This window comes from Phytophthora infestans, genomic scaffold (assembly GCF_000142945.1).
Source record: "Phytophthora infestans T30-4 supercont1.7 genomic scaffold, whole genome shotgun sequence".
Lineage (NCBI taxonomy): Eukaryota > Oomycota > Peronosporomycetes > Peronosporales > Peronosporaceae > Phytophthora > Phytophthora infestans.
Window position 1 is genome coordinate 1027629 of NW_003303752.1, and position 22171 is coordinate 1049799.

The window sequence follows — 22171 nt, forward strand, 5'->3', positions numbered from 1 at the left end:
CATCCGGTCCCTGACGCCCACCGATTGTGACAATTACGAAGACAAGACGCCGGCTCCAGCCGCCAGGAACAGCGACACTGGAGGACGGCCACGCTATCATCGGGGCTGAGCGGGGCGACCAGGTCCCTTTCGAGGAACCTCGCCGACGAGCTTGATGACGTTGCGGGACCGGAACCTGCCCTATGAAGATTATGATGATGGGACCGAGGGCTCTAAACCTTTCGGTGGCGAGCGTAAAGCATTCAGCACTACTGAAGGCACCTCGCCCACCTATCAACGGTGATGTACCAGCCGCCAAGCGCGTTTTTGACCGCGTACAAGCGCTGATGCAGAATGATGAGTGGATACAGCTGTTCAAGCTCATCCCCAAGCGAAAGGCTGACTGGCCTGCGCTTGCGCTGGAACTTCAATACCCAGTCAACTCGGTGTCGACTAGCCAATGTGGTGAAGTGCTTTCTCAGAAATAAGAGAATGGGCCTGACGCGGGGTCACTATCCCGAATGGCGAGTGTACCATTACAGCGAGGTGGATCCAAGCGACCTGGATCCGGATGAGTGTACCCATAATAGGGTGACCATGATGATTACGTCATATATCCGGTGGATCTGAAGATAACACAGCTGGGATGATGGGTCAAGGGAAGAAGGGACATGCAGCCGAGCCTGGTAAGGGATTTAGCAGATGAAGGACATAGAAGGTAGAACCCCAGGCAGGTATAGGATTATATATCAATGCAGACTTCAATTTGCACGATAACACGCAAGTGCCTTCCTGCCCTCAAGAACCGGAACTACATTGGCCGTACAAGCTCGGAGAAGGTTGGGAATTGCGAATCTAGTGTTGGTAGTGATAACCGGATAATATATTGGCCAGATCCTACAACCTAGTAAGCTTGTCCTATACACGTGCAGATCCAACAGGTTAACCGAATTACTACTTGGTCGGTTACGCCCTAGAAGATCTCAACTCTCAAGATCCCGTCACAGGAGGCGGCAAGTACGACTTAAAGGACAACACAAAGGCAAGGGAACACACCCGCAAGGCAGCCCTACGGCCAGATCCCCGATCTAGACAGGGGACCCATAAGCTCGAATATTCGCTTAGGATACGGAACCATCCACGGACGCAGAGTGAAGATTTTCCACTGCTGCTCCACCCCATCCCCACGTCTCGCCAAGACACTCAAGCTTCACCACTTGAACTCTTCGGAAGTTACCGAGAGAGCAGATCCCGCCCTACCGACGGGTACACAAGGTGAGGAAAGTTCAGCAGAACACGGATCATCGGGGGACCCCCTCCGTTAGTCGGTGTCTGGGCGCAGTTGGTAAGTTGGATCTGGCAATCTCGCAGATTTTGCTGATCCCGCTACACCACATATTCGCATAGGTGGCACTCGAGCAGGAGGGTCGTTTCCCAGCGTCAATCTCCAAATATCAAACCTCGTCGCGATTCTCTCCAATCCTCCAAGATAATCCACCGGAAAATTACGCTGCTTGGCTTTTTCAACCAAACCTCGCACCAATTTGTTAAGTTCATCACTCAACTCTGGTCTCGAGCTCACTTCAGGTTCATCAAATTCATCTACTTCGTCATTCTGGCCTTGGCTAGCCAGCATTTCCAACTCTCTGTCAACGTCAATGCCCAAAGAGGCCAGCATCTCTTTACCAAGGAGAAATTCTTCGAGTTCACCGGGTACAATCAAACATTGTACCGGAGAGCTGATCGACACTGGTCCTGCCGCTGTTCGTAACGTGACATTCACATTTACTGCTTTCCTTACCTCCACATCACCGCTCACCGTAATGCACGGAATGGGATTCTCCAACTCCACACTTTCGACTCCCGGACACACCTTCTTCAACCGATTAAACACTCGCTCGCTCATACTTGACTGCGTCGCTCCACTATCCGCACAAAGCGGAACACTCAACACACCTTCAAGCAGTACTGTACCGCCTTCTGGTGGAAGACACTCGCGGATACGACAGGCCTTAATTGCGTCATCGTTGCTGCTGCTGCCCGTCTTTTTTCCTCGACAGATATTCTTCACGTCTTTTGGCTCGGATTGCAGCTTTGTCGGCATCGGTTGCCGTGGGGCAGTTGATAAATTCGTGCTCTTCGCCACAATGAAAACACTTTTTGGTATTCGGTGGACGGGCGAACTTACGCTGCTTGTTAGACCTCGGCGGGACATCGGCGCTTCGCTTTGCTCCAACCGTAACACCAAACGTGGTAATCACTGGCTTTTTACCAAACGACTTCGTAGAGTTCTTCGTACTGAAGCTTTTGCCTTGCTTTGCAACTCTGGCATTCATCTGCCTCGCAGATTCGTCTGCCTTGTGCAGTTCCAGAGCAAAATCATTCACCAAAGCAAATAATTTTCTCACAGAGGCCTTTGCTTCACCGCTGCGAAATTCCAGTTCATTTTTAACCTTTTTTTTTAAGGCCCAGGCAGGAGCTTCATCAACACCTTACACTTGCGTTTGACACCTTCTTCGCCCAAGAAAAGGTCTTTCACACCGTTGCGTTTGATAATCTCATTCGCAAGATGAAAATACGCAGTAACACGACCTTCAATATCCGAGCGTGACATGTCAAACTTCAGTTCTGCACTAAAGAGCGCATCCATGTCAGGCAACTCTCTGTTCTTGAAACTCGCGGTTATCTCCGTAATCTTGGTCATGAGGAATTCGTCCGTCAAATTATCCAGGTCCACGTCCCAACGTGTCTCGCACATAGTCTCCAATAGGTTCTCATCAAACGAATTGCGCACTGAGCGCAGAACAGCCTTCACGTCCTCGTTACCGGCCTTGCATCTCGCCTCAGTGACGGCTACGTACTCCTTCCGGAACTTAAGCCAATCCAACAGGGCTTCACGCGACACATCGGTGATCAACGGCGCGTTCACGATAGCGAAAATTGGCTGCGGAGCTCGTGGTACAGATGGCTGTACCACCACCGGAACGCTGACACTTGCATCGTCTTCGATTTGCATCTTGGCGGCGCTCTCCTGGTTAGCTTGCTGACTCGACGTCATGATTCTTGTTTCCGTTCAAAGTTACTACCTTCGCAACTAAAGATATCTTTGTAGTGGGTATCGAAACTCGAACACACACGAGGGAAGCTGGCGCTTCCTTTTAGCCTTGATCTATTGCTTGCTTTGAGGTAAAACTCAAACTCCCTGACTAAACTTATCACTACGGCTTATCGGTACGTGATGTCACGTCCTCGACTATACCTTATAGCTCTCGACTATACCTTACTACTTCCTATGCCAGCTTGGCCGCACGTTCTGTGCGGCCCAGTGCAGTGGGCAAGGCTTGGTCACCAATGCACCAACCACTACAGTCACCCACCTCCAAATGTTCAGTGGAGTTTAAAGTGGCCGAGCAGAAATTGTTTTGAGAATTCCCGGGGTATACCACTTGAACGGACCTGCCATTCTTCATAATCTGAACATACTGATTGGGCGCAGCAATAGTGCTCACAATAACGCTAATGTTGTAAACACCCCCACGAATAGTTGTAATTCTTCCATCTTTTCCGGTCGAGACAAATTCATCGGAGTGCAATTCCGGCTACCAGCATAAATCCAAGCTCCCATCCTTCTTTAACGTTGTCAGCTTTACGAACGGAGGTGATGCGTCAATTCCTCGGAGTTTTTCGACCTCATCCTGCAAGTCACGCACTTTCGACTCCAAAATATAAATCCGCTCTTCTGGAACAGGTTCGAGATGAAACACGTATTTTGTCGTCTTCGTCGAATATAGGTTACGAATCGTGACAGCCAACTCCAGTCGGACTACTCCTCCCCGAAATAAATACAAATTGCGACGGACATCACTAACGTCGGTGGGGCCCTCCAGTGCGTCTCGGAAATACTATACCTGGTTAGCCCTTCCCATACAAAGATTTTAAGCAGTCAAAAGCACCTCGAAGTAGTCAGCAGCCGATGTATCTGGGATAGCGTTGTCAGGCAAAACATAGTCACTTTTGACCATATTGCCCTTGAACCTGCGTAGAACAAGACAGCGCATTCTTTAGGAATACTCACAACCCTACTGAAGACTCTGACCATCGCTTCTTGGAGCTTCGGTCCTCCATTGAAATACTGATTGTAGAGTTTTTCAGCTCGATCACGTAGCGGTAGGATACCATGGGCTGCGACGCAAATGCGGTGATACCGTCCACGCAAATATCCATCAGACGACCTGCAAAATTTTGCAGATTCCCAAGTGAACCTTCCATTTACCTTTTAGTATCTGATTCGTACTTAGGTTCGTAAGCATCAATTTGTCTGAGGCGAGCAAGGAAAAAATATCAATTAGTCCCAGGTTAAACGAATAGTGACACGTTTTAGAACTCAATTTTGTGCAATTCGTTTCGCTCGAAAGAATCGTAGCGAAAAAACATTTGGACCACTGAGTTTAAATCCCTCCAGCAAAAGTGGACTTGCTGTTGCTCGTGTTCAACAGCGAGGGCCGAGAAGTTGATAGCAGCACGATAAAACGCGAAACAGAAGAGACACGAACGGAAAGTGCGCTGGGCTAGTGGAAGTGGAGGTTTCCTGAGAGCCTGTGGACACCAGGGGTTCCGAAAATGTTATTTTTATTAAATATATATTTTATTTTGCAGTAAAATAATTTATTTTCGAGCTCCCATTTCAAAATCAAATAATTTATTCTGCGGTCGCTCCAGGCAATAACCTTTAACCGGGCTGATGAAGCCCTACAGACCAGCGGTCCAGCCAAACCGCAATCTACGATCGATCTGCCGCGCTCTTGTCCTCTCATTTTGATGGTTGGTCGCTGAACTGAGCGTACTGGAACGCTGCCACAGTCCGGAAGGTTGTGCGTGGTGAGGCCCCCACCAACTAGACGAGTATCAGCCCACTGTATATTGCATGCAATAACACCAATAATTTTTGCACCCGTGGTGCTCCAAGCACTTAAAATTATTTTTATTGCTGTTTTGCCAGTCTCAATAAAAATAACATTTTCGGAACCTCTGGTGGACACCCTACTGCATAATGTTCCGGCCAAGGTAGCATGGCGACAAGGTGCTGAAGCTGCAAGAGCTGTAGTCTTGCAGCAAATAGGGGTTTCAGCTGCACGATCACGGTCGGCTGCATTTGCACTTTAGTGAAGCCAGCATACTTAAGTCAGACATTCAAATAAAACAAGCACTGTATCGACACACCATACCATTGCTTCTGGCTCGTTCGTCAAACCTCAGATTGCCCTGTTGAGGGTGGTGGGGAAATACAAGAAATCCAAACTCGTTGACTCGCAGATAGATCTTAAAAAACGCGATGTTGCTTTCGCTCTAAGAAGATGTGGTGTGCACAGAAGAAGTTTAGGGTGGACTGAATTGTGGGAATTTACTGGGAAGCATAGAACACGCCCGCTTTTAAGAAATAGTTTTCTAAATTAAAGAACACCTAATTTGACGAACTAGATTTATTCATTTCTAATTAGCTGACTTGGGTGGTGCGTCCGCTTGCGATCTCATGGCGGCGTCGCGACCTGGACCTGTCTGTGGCGCTGCGCTCGATGGTATTCGTGAACGAGACGGTATCGTTGCCGCCGAGGCAGTTGGTGTCTGTGGCTTTGGATCGCGCGTCTGCGTTGCTGGTCGGCGCTCTGGACGTGCAGAGCGTGAGCATGGCTAGCCTGGCAGTTCCTCGTTGGAGCGACTTCGTGCTGCTGCACCGCGTGAAGAATGGTGGTGAATGGCAAGTGTCGGGCGAGTTGCAGTCGAGCGATGCGAGGTGGCTGAAGACTGCGGAGGTGGTTCTGGCGCCGCGCACGGCCAAGTCTCAGGCTAGCCAAGTCTCGGTGTAAACGAACGTGACACTGGTGGACGCGGTGTCGTCGCAATCCGTGGTGGTGGAGGTCTCTCACTTGGTCCGGAGCATACCGGACCCTCGGTCTCTGGTGTCGACTGCACTGCTGCAGCCGATCGTGGTGGAGAACCGGGAGGACGAGCCTGCGTTGGTTTCGATGGCGGACTTGGGCGCGTTGGTCCGCCAACGCGACTGCAAAATGAGTTAAACTGTGTGGCAGTGGGGGCTGTAGCGGGCGTATTTTCAATTCGTATACTAAAACAAAGTGTAGTGGTTACGGGGTAGTGTTCAATTGGGCGGGAAAGCGGGCTTGTTTCCTGGTGAGTCTCGCACCAAATCAATAAGTGCCAATAATGTGGTACACACATGTAACATTGTTTGTTCAAATTTAATTTTATTTTCAGATTTAGAATTAATCTGTCAGATTTAGAAAAGCGGGTGTGTTCTATGGGAGAGCCTTCTGGTATGCTTGATCAGAAAATAGGTCGATCTAAAAGGCATAATTAGTCAGAGCATGGCAAACTGTAAATTTAGAGCGAACGCACATTTCTGCTTTTTTTTTTTTTGTCATCGAGAAACGAGGATTTACAATGGTAGGATTTGGACTAACGGATTTCATCGTTTATTATACTGTGACGCGAAGTCATATATGATACTCCGATTAATCTCGACACTAATTTTGCTCTTGGTTGCTTTCTCGTGAATGCCGTGACCTACACCGATGACAAAGCTGTTTATCCTGTGTTAAAAAAGGCAAGTTAAAATGTACTGGAGAGTGCGATGTTCGATTCGCTGGTGGGCTGCTTCACGCGCACCCCGCGCGGGTTTAATGTGGCTACGCGCCTCGAGCCCGCTTGCGACCTATCGCATCTCTGAAACGCTATAAGAAGCTCCTATAGCCTACATGTATTAGGAACACGCTTATGTAAATCACCTCGGCAAGTGTACCCATCGAACTATGGAACGCCGTTACACGCAATGACGTTGTTTTGCCACCAGTCACGGATACTTTCCACCCTCACTCTGTGGAAGGCGCTCAGCCCAAAGAAGTATCAGAACCACCGCGATGAAGAAGTCGCAGCTCTCCAAGCAAGACTCGACCCGCTGGCTGCAGACGCTGGTGGCGCTACTCATGACCATCGGCGTCTTTTCTGTCATATGGGAAGTCATGACACTACACACACAACGATCGTTCCTTGAGACTTTTGACGAATTGGAGCCACACGTATCTTCAGACGACTTGCTGCATCTCAACTATCTCCAAACGGGGTGTCGTGTGGAGAATAACACTATATTCCCATGGGTCTACGCTTCTCCAGGCAACAGTGCGGATCTCCCCGCCCCTCGTGCCCAATCCAGCACGTCGCTACTGCATCGGGGCGATCCTCGACTAGTCGACGAACTACGTCAATGTCCAGACGTGGATATCTACCTCCCATCGTCCGTACGAGGGCCTGCTGGTTGTGCTGCTGCAGCTGGACCACTTAAATTCTTACAGTCTCGACTGCTACCAGATTGGGTATTCAACGTTGAAGTATACGACATCAACTCGCGACACAAGACCAGCTACCTCACGTTGTGTCCGGATACGCCTATGCTGTTCCTAGCTCCCGATCATGTTTTATCACTGACGAAACATCCGTCGTGGCCGTCGACTAAGCCAGTATATCTCATGGCGCCAGGTCTAGATCTAAAATCTACATCGACAAATCCAAATCAGTTCACTCAATCGGTTCTAAAACTTACCGACGTTATTCTGTGTCGTACAAAACGCTGCGATCAAGATTTGAAACTGTTTTTAGAACGTCTAAACAGCAACAAGAAACCTCGCGTCATCTACACAGGTCAAGTGACTTCTGACCCGTCCAACTTGGTTCGTCGGGTGCTTGGAGATGGTGCAGCACGAGAGAGGAATATGACGAGCTTTGCGAGTCCCCGTTTCGCTCATACAACGTGGAATATCTCGTCAAAGACAACACAAGACGTGATGAACTGTTGGAGTTCGCATCAGAAAGAACTTTCGCCGTTGGATGTGTATCTACTGAGAGAATACAAAGACAACAAACCGACTGAGGGAGAGAGATTGTACAAACCGTTCCCAGCTACTGACGACACCAAGATACAGATTCTAGATCCTGTCAGATTCGCCAGATCGTTCGGTAACAGCAGCTTCTTCATCTGTCCAACTGCAAGTGACGATTGCCTCGACCTCGCTCGAGCTTCAGGTGGCGTTATCGTGACAGCGGATGGGTATCCGATGAATGAACTGGTCTCGGCTTCAGAAGCCATTTTCGTTCCTACTGAGCAGACTTCTCAAGCTGAAGAGCGTATAGATAACGCACTACTGCTGCCACCGCCACCTGTTGACTACCGCAGCTCCGATCTCTGCGATACGATTCTAAAGGTACACACATCGACGTCACTGAATGACCGTGTGGCACTTGGAATACAGGCACGACGCCACTTCAATGAGGACGCAAAGTTCTTTTTGCTGCGTATGATGGAGCTGCGAGCGTTGGCACGTCACCAACAGCTCCAAGACTAGGACGTGAACCTTCGTCGCCTCATCTAAAAAGCTAGTTCCTGCTCCAACACTAGCACAATACACACTCGAATACCTGCATCTGTGCCAACTCCATATTTCTGTCGTGTCCAGCCTTCACATTTGAAGTGTTGTCTATCTACAGCTGCAATGCTGTTGCCTTCTAGCAAGTCATCAATGAAGCTCATTAAGTATGAGGATTACTTCTTGCCAAGCATCCGGAGCACGTTCTTGCGGATCTGTCCCTGCACGAACACAGGCTTGCCGAGTCGACGAATGCGCTCACGAGTCTTCTTGGTGGCAATGTGGCGCTTGTTGGCCTGCGCGCGCTTGACGAGCCCGTTGCAGTTGACTTTGAAGCGTTTCTTAACCGCAGCCTTAGTCTTGAGCTTGTAGCCCATGGCACGCACCTGCAGCTGAGGAAAGGCGACAGCGGTACGCATGGCCAACGTGGATGTAACCATTGAGGAAGCGCTAGGAGCCGAAATTACGGCAGCGAAGCGCGGCGCTTGGGCGACGGCGGGCTGTGCAACGGAAATAGTCTTAAACTGGCGAGCGAGGGACCTGAGAGAAGAATAATTGGTGACTTAGAAGAGAAATAATAGGTGCACAAGATGGTGCGCGATAGTAGCGTGGAAGAGCGTTCGAATAGGAGATATAGGCAGAGGAAGCGTACCGGAAGAGCGCCATGACGAGCTTATTGACGAGCGGTCTCCAATGGACGAGCTACGGGATCATTATTGGTGTCGGATTGGATGATATTCGAATCAATTTTGTCGTTTAATTGGTAGAAAAAAGGTGACCATCGTTCCCTGGGATTACAGACCTAGTCAGTGTCACACTTGATCGTTCTATCACAGAAATTCCAGCAAATTCTGCCTGCGTCAATAAAGCCAGGGTTAAAGGTAAGAACGCACGTCAACTTGATCATTCCGCAACAGTTCACCAAGTTAGGACTGCATCACTCTCCCTCACTTCTCTACAGCCTCATTCAAGTATGGACATCGGTGCGCACTGTTCCGTCCCTGCCTGCCACCAGCAGGACTTCCTTCCGTTCACGTGCGACTGCTGCAGTGGCGTCTTCTGCCTCGAACACCGCAGCTATGACTCTCACGAATGCCCCAAAGCCGGCAGCAACGATCGTCGCGTAGTACAGTGCCCCGTGTGTAAGCAGATGATTCGCTGGACAGCCGAACAAGACGTCAACGCTATGTGGGAGGAGCATGTGCGTGTGGGTCAATGCACACGTGAGAAGTTTAAACAGCAGCAAGGTAAACAGCAGAAAAAGCCCAAGAAGAAACGCTGCGCCGCTGAGAACTGCCGAGAGGTTCTGCTCACTTCCAATCAGTTCCACTGCAATAAATGTGCTCAGGACGTGTGTCTTAAGCATAGATTCGAGGCCGATCACGACTGCGAGAGCAAGCGACAGGCTCAAAGACAGCAATGGCTCGGTGGATTTAAAGCCAGAAGCCTTAGCTCAGCTAAACCGAAGCAACCATCGCAATTTCAGAAGAACGCACAGAGCGCTGCAGCTTCCGTAGTAAGCGGTACCAAGTCGGCTGTGTCCTCTCTTGTACAGAATGCAAAGGCGGCCAGCAGTGCTGTTACTACCAGCTCCGAGGAGTGTCCTATGTGTCAGCAGAAGTTCGCGTATGTGAGCCAGCTCATTGCACACGTTAATCGTGCGCATCCCGACAATGCAGACTCCAGAAGATCAACAGCAGCAGCACAGCCTGTAGCCCGTGCAGCTCCAAGAGGAGGAGTACCTGCTGGCAGCGAGGTGTGTCCACAGTGCCACGCGATCTTCCCCAATGTGAACGCATTGATCCAGCATGCAGAGTCGGCACACACAAGAGCTGTCGCTACAGGTCAAGCCGGTGGAGACCAGGAGAAGTGCACGATGATGTAGAAAAGTGTCCAGACGACTAGCTAATGTCAATAAAAAATACTCTTGTTGCCACCCAATTAGTGCGAAAAAGCATTATGTCTTCAACGCGTGCTCAGCGGCGCTCGCCACTGTAATATATTAATTATATCTCCCACCGGTGCTACATGGTGAGTCGTCGGCTGTGCGTCACGTCTGTTGGGCGAGGGTCTCAGCCGGACTTGAAGAGCAGAATGGCCACTTGACCCAAGTAAAAGTAGATAAAGTGTTTCGTCTCGTGCGTCACGTATGATCCGAAGTTGCGGCCCACGATGCAGTGCCACGTGGGGTTGTATTTCTTGTCGAACTCCTTCTTGATGAAAGCGGCAATGTCCTTCTCGATGTTGTACTTCTCCAGCGCCTGGCTGGCACAGTCTACGGCGTCCTGCTGCATGTCCTCGTGCATGTCTGCGTTCTTGATCACGGCCTTGCGCTCCGACATGGCTACTTCTGTTTGTCGTGCGTCGATCTGTAGCTCCCGATCCAAGAGGCGAAAAGCTCGAATGTGCCTTCCCCCTTCGCGTATTTTGGCTCGAAACAGACGCTTCGTAAATTACCGAATAGATTCCCGAAACGACTCGGATCGAGAATTTTCCGTGCAAGTATTATACTGTGAAGCAAGTTATGTTGAAAACACTAAATCTGTGACGCGCGCATTAAAGCTGCGACGTGTGAGGCAACTGACCGAGCTAGTGAGCCATACGCGTTGAGCTCCTCGTCCACGGGGCGGTTGTGCATCTTAGCGGCATAATGGAAGTTGGAGATAGCACTCTTACGCGCCTTAGGTTGCGGACGCTGGCACTTGGAAGGCACAACATTGTAGCCGCCCTCGAGCACCGAAATAATGCGCCCGTCACAGCAACTGCAAAACAATATCAAGGTTAGCATCGCCAATGCTCTAGGCTAACCAAAACAGAAGCTTACTCTTCAGCAACAGCAGTGATTTGCTCTGTGATCCAGCCGTAGTCGTCCTCACTCAGGAAGTAGTAGAAGTCGTCGGCGTGTCCATCGAAACCAGCGGACAACATGATGAGATCCGGTTGGAACTTGGTTAACGCTGGTACAAGCTTCTTGGTCACAGTATCACGGAAAGCTTTCGATGATATCTCCATTAGGGATCGCTTTGCCTTTGACGACAACTTCAATCGCTCGTCCAGGTACTTGGGGCCGAGCACTTTAAGCGGGAGGTTGACGACGTTCTTGCTCTTTTCCAGCTCTGGAGAACAGCCATGTGGTCCCACACCCGAGCACGGATAGAAATTGTCGTCGTCGTACAAATGAATTGATGAGAAGAAGACGTTCTCCGGGTCTCTCTCATCACGCCACGGTTTGTACGAAGAGAACTGCACAGGTGCCCAGCTCGGTGGAAGTGGGTAGTTCTGCTTGTGCGGGATCAAATTCCGGATAACTTCTTCAGTACCGTTACCGTGATGAATATCAAAGTCCACAATAGCAACACGCTGGACATTCACACGCTTTCTTGTGGCCACCAACGTCTCTGAGGCCATGTTTGATACCGCTGGATGGGTGTAGTACGGGGTGTAATAGTTGCTCATGGCGTACGATGCGCCGATGCACACGTTGTTGATCAAACAGAAGCCACACGTGCACATTTCTGGACGGAGGTGGAACCCTTCGCCTTCGACGCATCCATTTGGACCCGCGTGGTGACCCGGTGGTCGCACAACGACAAACGCATTTCTAAACAAATCAGAAGACACGCCGCATAGTTTTAAGTATCAACTGAACACTGGTGATGCCCGATAAGGACGTACTTTGTCTCGTTACTGAGGACTTTATCGATCGCATGACACACTGCGCCTGCAGCCATACGAGCCGCCATGTAGCTGCTCTTGGAGATTGGTGAATCCATGTCGAAGCTGCCTCCAGATGGCTGATCTCCTACTCCAAAGCACTTCAGCGCGTGCTTCGTCTACACAAATTTATACACATTATTATCACTCACAAATTAGAGGAAAAGAAGTGCTTACCTGAAGCCATGCGTCGTATGTGAGCTCCTTGTCGCCTTTTTCCTTGTCGAAGAGCGTTCCGACCAGATATTTCTTACTCTGTTCTGGTAAATTACCACATGCACGTTCAAGATGTTGAATGTACTCGATCGTGTGTACACGCAAGATGTCGTTGAGTCGTGCAGGTCGCAGCTCGTTCAGGTTGGCCCACTTGAGATCTTTGAACCGGTCTTTGTGCAGCACGCCTTCTGGACCACCCAACACGCAGAGTCGTTGACGGCTCTCCTGATGTGAGTCGTTGTGGTGATCTAAGCACGTGGGTTGGTACACGAGTAATGTGCCTGTGGCTTCATTCTCAAGCTGCTGCAACAAATTACTTGCGAGTTTTGCCAGCATCGAGCTCTTGCCTCCAGTAAGGGTAGACAAGCAGCTGTCGGAGGCGGGTTCTCGGTCAGCCAAGGTCTTTCTCATTGCTATCAATGACTCTTGGCTTTGACGCTTCGGATTGAAGCGAATTTGCACTGGAGAGGGTGCCGGACGCTTGCGATGGACTTTCTCCTGGGTCATGGTGTTAAGGGGGATTGATATTTTCCCCTCTTGGACATAACGTTCCTGGTTGTCGAGGTATTCCATGTTTGAATAAGGCGGTTGGACGACCAGATGTGCGTCGTGAGCTGAGATCGGGTGCTCGATATCTCGCAGATTATTCGTCGCATCCACACGTGCATCATCGGTCTCTATGAGACTCACACTGGACATCCTATTCATGTCTGAGGTGCTGTGGTTACTTGCCAGGTAGTGGGGACCGTTGCTACGGTCTGTGCCGGTGCTACTAGTGTCACTACCCGAGGAACTTTCTGGGCTTGAGCTGAGTAGTGAGATGACGCTGTTGTGCATGTCGAAGTGCCTGGCTGCCTCCTTCTCCTGGGGTGAACGCATCATTGGTGGTGTATGCAGCGACAGCAGCGTGTGGACACTAAGACGGTCGTTCTCGGATTCAATTGGCGGCTCTGGCTCGAGGTCGAACTGCTCTTGGCTCTGGTTGTCATCGTCTCGTGAAGGACTGCACCAGATGGGTTTGTTGCCGCTTGCTTGCATGGTATGGTAAGGCTTGGGGTCTGGGAGTTGGCTAGCAGCAATTGGCTGTCTCACTGGATTCTTAGTCTTTGTGCTTTCTCAGACTGGAATCTTGGTCTTGCGTCTTGCAGCGGTCTTTGGAGAATGCCAACAGTGCATCATTTTCGCAGCTATCACATCGGTGTACACAAATTACACTTAAATAGCTTCAAATACCTGTGTAAGGCGATACGTTTTGCACATAGAACTGACAAAGCGCTACCCGGGTAGAAAAGGACACATTTAGTGTGGACGAATCTGCTCGACGTGCACCATGTCGTCAAAGAGTGCCGAGGCCACCAATGAATTCCAGTCTACTGAGCGCCGTGAAGCAGAAGCTATACAAGTGAGTGTATACAGCGGTGGATCAAATGATAACTTTTAGACGCATTTGCTTTGAAATTATCAACGCTGTGATTCTTCACAGGATGGTATTAATATCTTCTCCTAGGAAATACTACTGATATACCCACTTTACTTATTACTACTGTAGTATAAGTTAGAAAAGTATTATACTACAGTGGTACTTGGTCCGTCGAAGATTGTTTACATATTAGTACTCGAAGAACTAGTACCGACTCCAGTATATAAGGACAAAGTGCATGTGTTAATTAGCGAGCCCTGTAGATGTACTTCGCTCATTGTAAGAACATAATTTCTGGCAGTAGCACCACCCTCTAATTTTCTCCGCCATGCATGTAGCGTCTGCGGGATGTTTACGTTCGACCTTCTCTTCTCCACCACAATTTATAATACGCGGTCCATCTACACCGTGTCTTCCTCGTTTGTACGAAGTAAGGGGGTTTCACCACCGCGCGCGATTTCTCGCAGCTCCTTCATCTTAGAAGCGAAGAAGTTTAAGTCAATAAAGTATTGCGCTTTAGCTCGCGCTGCCATTGTCTCGCGCTCAGCAGGAGTCATCGTCAGCACCCTTTCAACAGCTTTGCATACCCCAACGCCATATAGATCGGCTGTAAACCCTTCAACGCCCTTTAAACCGTGCTCTCCCTCGTATTTCCCACCAAGCATTTGCTCTAGATGTGTCCAACGCTTGACTGGAATAAGCACACCAGACTCGGAAGTTAAAAACTCGTTCATTGGCGGCAAGTCGGTCGATATTATAACCGCGCCACTGGCACGTGCCTGGTTGATATAGTGGCCGTAGCCTTCCTGAAGACTCGTGCACATGAAGAAGGCAGACTCAGCAATCATCTTGCCGAATTCGTCGGCATTGGCGCGACCGACATGGATGTTCACTTGAGAGCCTTGAATCCTCTTTTCGTAGTGGTCTTTCAAGTTGCCATTGTATACATCCTCATGCATGTATACATGCAATGGCGGGAAATCTGGACGTCCCAACCAGCAGTTCAACACAGGTCTTGTTCCCTTTTGCACACTTGTACCGACTGCATGGATAAACTGGACGTCTGACCAGTTTTTCGGCTTGATTGAGGCCTCTCCAAGACGATTTCTGGCCAATGTTGCGACGTCTGACGATGTATGTCTTGTATACAACACCTTCGTGTTACGCGGGTTACCCTCTTGCTGGTACCACATCCGCACACGACGCGCACAGATAGCAGTCTTGCAGAGAACTACATCTACTCCCCAATAGTGCGCCGCTGTGAGCTCATACATTTCAATATTCGGCATAAGATACAGTGGTTTGGTCTTCGGCCAGTCGGGTGACTCGGGAATGCCGTCCCAGTAGTGGTTCAGGAAAATCATTGGCGTCTTCGGACACAAGTCGTGGTACGAGTATGTCTCGCCCGTCGTCTTGTCCGCGTATTTCATCTCGATCGCCCACGCTGGCAACATTCGTGACTCTAAAACTGCAGCAATAAGACAAACGACATCAGTATTAATTAAAAGAGCCACAGTATCATTTCCGACACCTACATTTAGTATAGGCGATCGAGTCCTCGCAGTAACCATGGCCTCGGATGCCCAGTGGGAGGAAAATGTCCACGTCGGGGCACTGACGTATCTTTTCGAGCAGATCCGGGTCGTCCTTGTCGATTAGCACGCTAGGCTTGGCTACCTTGCCATTTAATCCATAGGTCCAGGGCACGACGCTGTCTTTGTTAGTGAGACAGGCTTCGTGTAGCAGACTGAGGTGCACTAGATCGGCCTCGTCCGCTTCGTCCGCCCACTTGGAATCCATGATCTCTTCCGGATAGAAGCTCTCGCCCTCCTCGATTTCAGTGTGGAGGTAGTCAGTGGGCATGACACCGCTTCGTCGCAGCATGGACAGCTCCAGTAGCAGCAGCAGCGCTGCCAGCCCCATCGTTCCCATCAGGATCTGCGTCTGCGTGGGCATACGACCGAGTCTGCTCTGCGCATTGTAGACCTTATGGAACTCCTTCTTAGCCATCTTGCCGATCCACGCAGCACAGCTCGAGGCACCGCACTCCGTCTAGCAGTTTTTTTCCGAGCTTTTATGTTTCGAAATGATAGAAGCACTTTGACACAAACAAATGATTCGCCAAAATACATGTAATTGATCCAGCGGTTTTGACTGGACAACCACGTTTGGCCACATAAATTCCATGAAAGCACAGTAGAAAAAAAAATTACACATCAATATTTTTTTTGCATATTGCATTGTTGATTAACACACGGTAACCACCACACAAAGCCGGAAAAGGGGCCTTGTACGATAGAGTAAATCAATTTTGTGACAGTCATTCTGGTCAAAGCCTATTTTGGGCACAGATGCCGAAGAAGATTGCTCGAGAGAGCTCGCAGCGCAATGACCAAATCACTCGACATCATGATCCTCTATGACAGCTAGATTTTTTCACGGAAAAGGCATGTGCCACGATTTAGAGACTTGCCGGTGAAAGGCCGCTTCAAAGTAATAAAATCTTTAATGAACCCTGACCAAATTTTGTTTTAATTCCTAACCCTTACTTTTTAACTAAAAGCGGTCCAGAAATAAAAAGTTATTATTTCTGTACCGCTTATAAATCTTAGGCCGTGTTCGGTTTGCAGGGGCAAATCCAGCTTGTTCGAAAATAAGCTAGAGCTGTAGAACAGTCGTTTTGTTAAGTAAAATAAAGATAAAATTAGTGATCGTGTTCCATCAGAAAAAGGCTGGATTTGAAGGCGCAAAGCAGGACGATTCAAAATTCAACCCAGAGCTGAATTTTGAAACCAGTCGTTTGGAGCTATCCTGCTGGATGTCATTTTTTGTGTTTCTTAGCGGAATAAAGCTGGTTGAGACATTCCAGCTCTTTAATACCAATTACAGCTGGTTTTAGCTTAAATCGAACACGGCCTTAGGTAGCAAATCAGGCGTACCTATTCTTCAAAAGATCAAATGAATGACTGCTCCAATACCTTTTTTTTTTAATCTACTGTACTACTTTCAGAATTTAATTTTGACGTTAGTACTATACGCGAGTTTGCAGTAGCTACTATCTCAGTTTCTTTGTGATGTCCGCTGCTGTGTAGATGACTCGACACCATCTGCAATGCAGACTGCATTGTATGCAACGGAGCGTCTGAACATCTACCGAACATCGAAGCCGACTGCAAATTACAGTCTATCCTTCGTGATATAATCGTGCAAGTCGTTATAAGCCAATTGTGTCTTAGTATATAAGATGACAAAGTTCTGAGCCGCACGTAGCCGATGAAGTCTGAGTTATGTCGGGAGGAAATACCATCGGTCAGTAGAAAACTACTGATCTGTCCCCAACGCGGCGCAGAAAAGACGGCAATCAGTAGAAAATGATTAAGTTTGATCCGTACCTAACTCTAATCATAGCTACATTTCTGCTGCCTTCAGCAAAACCGCTTTTGCCCTAAGCGTACCATGCCTCGAAAGCCGCCTCCGAATTATGGGAGTTCTCCCTTCGTGGTAGATCTTTCTGACATCGCTACAGCTATAAGCATGGGTGTTTTGAGGGAAGACGCAAAAGTTGATACCTCAGACCGCTCCAGCCAAAAGTATGGGGGAGTATACGCGACGCGAACCAATATTGCAGACACTGAGTTTCCAACACAAAAAGCAGCAAGGGCAACATGTGACGATTTTGCAACGGTATGTGGATTCCAGTTGATTGTACAATCTTCGAGTGTGAAGCCAAACAACTCAGGAAACGCGAAGTACGTCTGCAAAAAACTAAATGGCATGGAGTTCTTTGATAAAGTTACCCCGGCAAAAGATCTAAGCTGCCCATTCTTCATCAATGTACACGGAAAGAATGGGGTATGGAAGATTACTCAAGCCAACTTCGCCCACAACCATCTCAAAAACATTGGATCTACTCAGAAACCACTCGCGGAGGGAAATATCCCTCGTGAAAAAAAGGCGAAAAGGAACCGGTCTGTCCGTGAAGCTCAACTATCGGCTGTAGTAGCACGTGAAATTCTGCCAGCTCATGCCAACTCAGCTTCAACTCTTTCAGGGAAAGCTGTGCAGAAGTTTTTTAAAGGGAAGGGCATCAATGTCAGCAAATCTTCGATTTCTAGGATCAAGCAGGACCTGGACGAAAAATTGCATGGAGATTTACTCGAGAGCTACCAAAAATTGAAGTCGTACTTGGAGCTTCTAAAAAGTAAGAATCCCGGTTCCTTGTGGCGATATGAGAGCGAGAGCGATGGCGTGACCTTCAAGCGTGCTTGCATTGTCCCGAACGCAGGCGCCCACATTGTGAGTATGACTAAAAATTTGATTAGTTTTGATGGCGCTCATTTACAGGAAGACATGAACAAGCGAGGGGTTTTTCTTGTTGCCACTACAAAGGACTACAACAATCATATCATACCTTTTGGGTTTGCTCTGGTACCAACCGAAAATTACGACAACTGGGTTTGGTTTTTGAGGGCAGTCAAAGATGCAATTAAAGTAGAGAGAATCACGATTTTGTCTGATCGTCAAAAGGGTCTTATTTCTGCAGTTGCCGAAGTTTTCCCATCCGCTGGACACCGCTTCTGCCTCCGCCATATCATGGATAATATCAACAGAGCCAACCATAGACTCTCTCTTCAAGACAGAGCAACAATCTGCTCTATCGCTCGTTCCGACTGTGAAAATGACTACAACTTGTACATGAACGAGTTGGAGATTTCGAATTCAGGAGCCGCAGAATACCTCACTAAGAAGACTGAGGTAATCACACCGAGCGGTACCGAACAGAGACTAGTGCTTCCCACTGAAAACTGGGTTAAGTATAAGTTCTTCGAGAAATTTGGCCTGTCAACATACGATGAAATTACTTCAAACATCTCCGAACAAGCCAATAATTGGATGGGGAAAGATCTGCGCAGCTCAAAACCGCTTGATGCGTTTAACCTGTATTGCTTTAAACTCGGCCAATTGATGTCTGATAAAAGAAATGAAGCAGCAGATTGTGCACTTGTGGAAATTGGGAGGACGAACAATTTCCCTGTGTACACGCGATTTGTGCAGCTACCAAACATGGTATGAGACTTGAAGAACTGTACGACGCACAACGGCTTTCAATTGGGCACTTCAAGGATACCTACACGTTTAAGTTTCTCCCGTGGCCAACGACAGAAAGCCTCGTAACCAATCCGCAGACAAAGATACCACAACTAGCACCGGAGCCCGAGCGAATTGGCAAAAGAGGTAAGAAACCGGGACCACATCCGAAACATGCACGTAAAAAAGCAAAAAATGCTTTGTAGGGACGACTTTTCCATTTACAATTCACCCAATAGGCTCAAACTTTAAGGAAACTAACGACACAAACAATTGCAATCGTTGCATGCTGATTAATAATTAAGGTATTTCTTTCCAATAGATTATCTTACTGATCCTCACTCTCAATAAATATCAGCAGCAAACGGACTGGGGAGTCAATCTCTGTGAGTAGATAGAGCTCTACTAACGTACCCTGAGAGTAACCAGTTGGATACGTCGTGTACCCAGCTACTTCAACGTCAACATGTTATTTCTGTGTACTATTTTTTAGCTGCTCAAAACGCCTTTATTTATATGGTTGTTTTTGTGGAGTGCACTTCGGTGGCATTCGCCATTTTGGTCGATGCCTCCGCTCAACCCCCGACAGCGTCACGCCCGAACGATCCAGCGACGTCTGGACAGCTCCTTTTGGCAGCTTCGTCTAAGCAGAGAAGCTAGCATACCGAAAGAAGTCGACCGAGAGCTGGACGCCGAGCGTGCATCGTCCATAGGTGGTGGGTTACGTGACGTTGTCAGTAGAGGAGGAGGTCTTTTTGCAAACGAGCGCCGAGCTCGTAGAGGAGACAATGCTTAGCTCTTCGAGGTAGAAAGAATATACGCCAAACGGTGGGTCAATAACTTCGTATACTACCTTATTCAATGGGTGGGGTACACAGAGTTGACGTGGGAGCCAAGTACCAACGTGCCAGCGCGCCTAAAGATGGTGTTCGAACACGAGTCAGTCAATTTCGTCTGGGTCTATCAATCTACGCGGGGAAGACGAACCCAGCGTCGCGAGCAGCCAACGCGCCGGAGTCAGAGACTGATAGACCAAACGAGGCAGGACTAAGAGAAAATGCAAATGCGAACTTAACACCAAACGAGGCAGCACTAAAAGAAAATGCAAATGCGAACTTAACAGCACCCCAGTAGCTGTGAAATCAGTAGTTGTGCAGGCAGCGCCGCGTTGGGGACAGATCAGTAGTTTTCTACTGACCGATGGTATTTCCTCTTATGTCGGTCCGAGCTTCATAAGTGCATTCCGGACACGAACTGGCTTCATTCGCTGCGCGATCAGCTCCTGACAATTTTGCTCCTGCTGTCGTGATTATCCTGCCTTCCGTGGAGATCTCACGTCCGAAAACTGTTCACCCGTTTCCTACACGACCATTTTGTTCGTGATAGAGCAGGTAAGTTATTTTCCTCGCCAACCACAGCTCAGTTCGGATATGCGTCCTTGCATACTTTTGACTTGCACTTGAGGAGTTTGTACATGTACTTCATTGTGTGCCTGGTAGGATATGCGCATATAGTGCACGCGGTAGTGTTGGCTTCTGCTACTCATGCAGACTTGCCTGAGTCAAGTATTCCCATCCCATCCTTCTCCGCCAGAGCAAATGGGAGATGCGGAAGATGGACAGCTGAACGCCTTAGAGCGCTTGTATAGATTAGGACTCCGACTTCATCTTATAATTTTTTTCACGTAATGAAGAAGGTACAAGAAAGATCGAAGTGCTTCTTTGACCGCTTGACAATGGTGTGCTATCGCATGTGTACGACTTGCACTTTGCTTAACGTCTCATGGGTTCACTCAAGTCAAATACTTTCGATTGAATCAATGGAGCACTCGCGATGAGCTTTATGTGTTTTCTGCCTATTTTAAAAGGTCAATGGAGGAGCAGTCAGTATCGAAAGGGCATGCTGTTATACCGGACCCGGGTTTGCTACGACAAACAACCCAGTGGAACAGTTAAAGCGGGTAATCAAGCGAGACTGCACATTGCGTGCTCATTTAAAAATGAGACTTTCAAAAGTCTTATCTGAGTGTTGCACAAACGAGTCACATTGAATGAACGTCTTTCACATGAATCCTCAACCATCCCCACGACTTATTCCCAGCGTCAAACATTTGGCCAGTGACAATCTTCTCCAAGTAGAATTGACACCAGCTCTTTTTCAAAAGAGAATCATCGTACGAGTTATTTCCTGCTCGGCTCTGCGTTTCTACATACCATCCAAGAAGCGCACGATAAAAGATCTCACTGTCACCGCGCAGATGGGCTCGAACTACGCAAGATTAGAGTATATCGGCCATCCAGAGGGAGGTTGGCTTGTCGGCTGGGTGCTGTCAGTGTAAATACTGGCAGAAATTTGTCTCCTGTATTTATATTCTTCACGCTCGACTGGTTTCGCGCCGTGTGAACAGTCAAGTTAAACGTATTATCGTGAGCCGAAGCATTGTACGCAAGAATGCATCGAGATTAACTGACATAGAGGCGGCACCGGCTAAAGGGCCAATGCTACACAGAGCAGCGCTCATGCTAGAATACTTTTTCAAAGGCCCTCATCCGTAATATTGAGTATGAGCTACTTTTTGATATATCGTTGTGTTTGTCTGAATCATATCGTCTCGATGTAACTACGCTTTTGACCTGATTTTTCAATTTTGGACGTTGAAAAAAGCGTTGCTTGGCGAAAAAGATATAGTGCATGGTAAATGGTTTAACGTCAATATAACGATTGCACTCGTCTAAAACATATCTACACGAAGTAGCTACGCGTTTGATCTAAATTCGAGGCTTAGACGTTGAGGATATCCACCGAATTAGAGAGGTCACTTATGCGCGAGATTGTTTTGGTGTCCCTCATCCAGAACCTTCAGTTTGTGAAGGATTATGATATATTATTGCCTTCGTCTTAACTATATCCTTATGAGGTGTTGTTATGGCCGCCAGTTCAGAAGTGAGCTGCCCGGAGTGGACAATCGACGAGACCTCTACAGGGCCCCGTACCTGTCCACATCCCAGCCACTCATTAACACCCCTCGGCAACTTTTACTTAGTCTTTGTACGCACTGGATTTTCCTAAATAAGTGTCAGCTAATGCTCTTTTGACCAATGATACTTCATCTCATGTATTTAGCCAATCGGATGGCGTAGCACTCCCACCAAAAGTGGACAGTGCACCTTACTCCTTCTCTTTTTTTGCTGCTGGCATGTGTCTTTTTGCATTCGAGGATATATAAAACGTATGTTTAGATCTGCCCAATCAGCAAGTTGCAAATCATTAGGTCTTCGATCTGACTGGACACGTGTACTATAAAATATCATCATAGATATGG

At 48.3% G+C, this 22171-nt stretch overlaps 5 protein-coding genes across 5 annotated transcripts; 2 read left to right on the top strand and 3 right to left on the bottom strand.

Annotated features, from left to right (window-relative positions):
* Positions 1–6880: 6880 nt before the first annotated feature.
* Positions 6881–8468, top strand: PITG_05173 (uncharacterized protein; the record flags this gene model as incomplete). Its single annotated transcript, XM_002998815.1, has 2 exons — positions 6881–7939; positions 7997–8468. The coding sequence occupies 2 exons, from the start codon at positions 6912–6914 to the stop codon at positions 8388–8390; spliced, it is 1422 nt and encodes a 473-aa protein (XP_002998861.1).
* PITG_05174 (uncharacterized protein) lies at positions 8469–9095 on the bottom strand (the record flags this gene model as incomplete). Its single annotated transcript, XM_002998816.1, has 2 exons — positions 8469–8951; positions 9064–9095. 2 exons carry the CDS (start codon positions 9075–9077, stop codon positions 8588–8590), a joined length of 378 nt encoding a protein of 125 aa, XP_002998862.1.
* Positions 9096–9333: 238 nt separating this feature from the next.
* Positions 9334–10806, top strand: PITG_05175 (uncharacterized protein; the record flags this gene model as incomplete). The annotated part of the gene is made up of 1 exon (XM_002998817.1): positions 9334–10806. The coding sequence occupies one exon, from the start codon at positions 9385–9387 to the stop codon at positions 10294–10296; it is 912 nt and encodes a 303-aa protein (XP_002998863.1).
* Positions 10807–10947: 141 nt separating this feature from the next.
* Positions 10948–13379, bottom strand: PITG_05176 (histone deacetylase, putative; the record flags this gene model as incomplete). The annotated part of the gene is made up of 7 exons (XM_002998818.1): positions 10948–11173; positions 11236–12012; positions 12087–12244; positions 12303–12727; positions 12779–12976; positions 13070–13257; positions 13309–13379. The coding sequence occupies 7 exons, from the start codon at positions 13377–13379 to the stop codon at positions 10948–10950; spliced, it is 2043 nt and encodes a 680-aa protein (XP_002998864.1).
* Positions 13380–13978: 599 nt separating this feature from the next.
* PITG_05177 (uncharacterized protein) lies at positions 13979–15771 on the bottom strand (the record flags this gene model as incomplete). The annotated part of the gene is made up of 2 exons (XM_002998819.1): positions 13979–15229; positions 15297–15771. The coding sequence occupies 2 exons, from the start codon at positions 15769–15771 to the stop codon at positions 14163–14165; spliced, it is 1542 nt and encodes a 513-aa protein (XP_002998865.1).
* Between the last annotated feature and the right edge of the window lie 6400 nt (positions 15772–22171).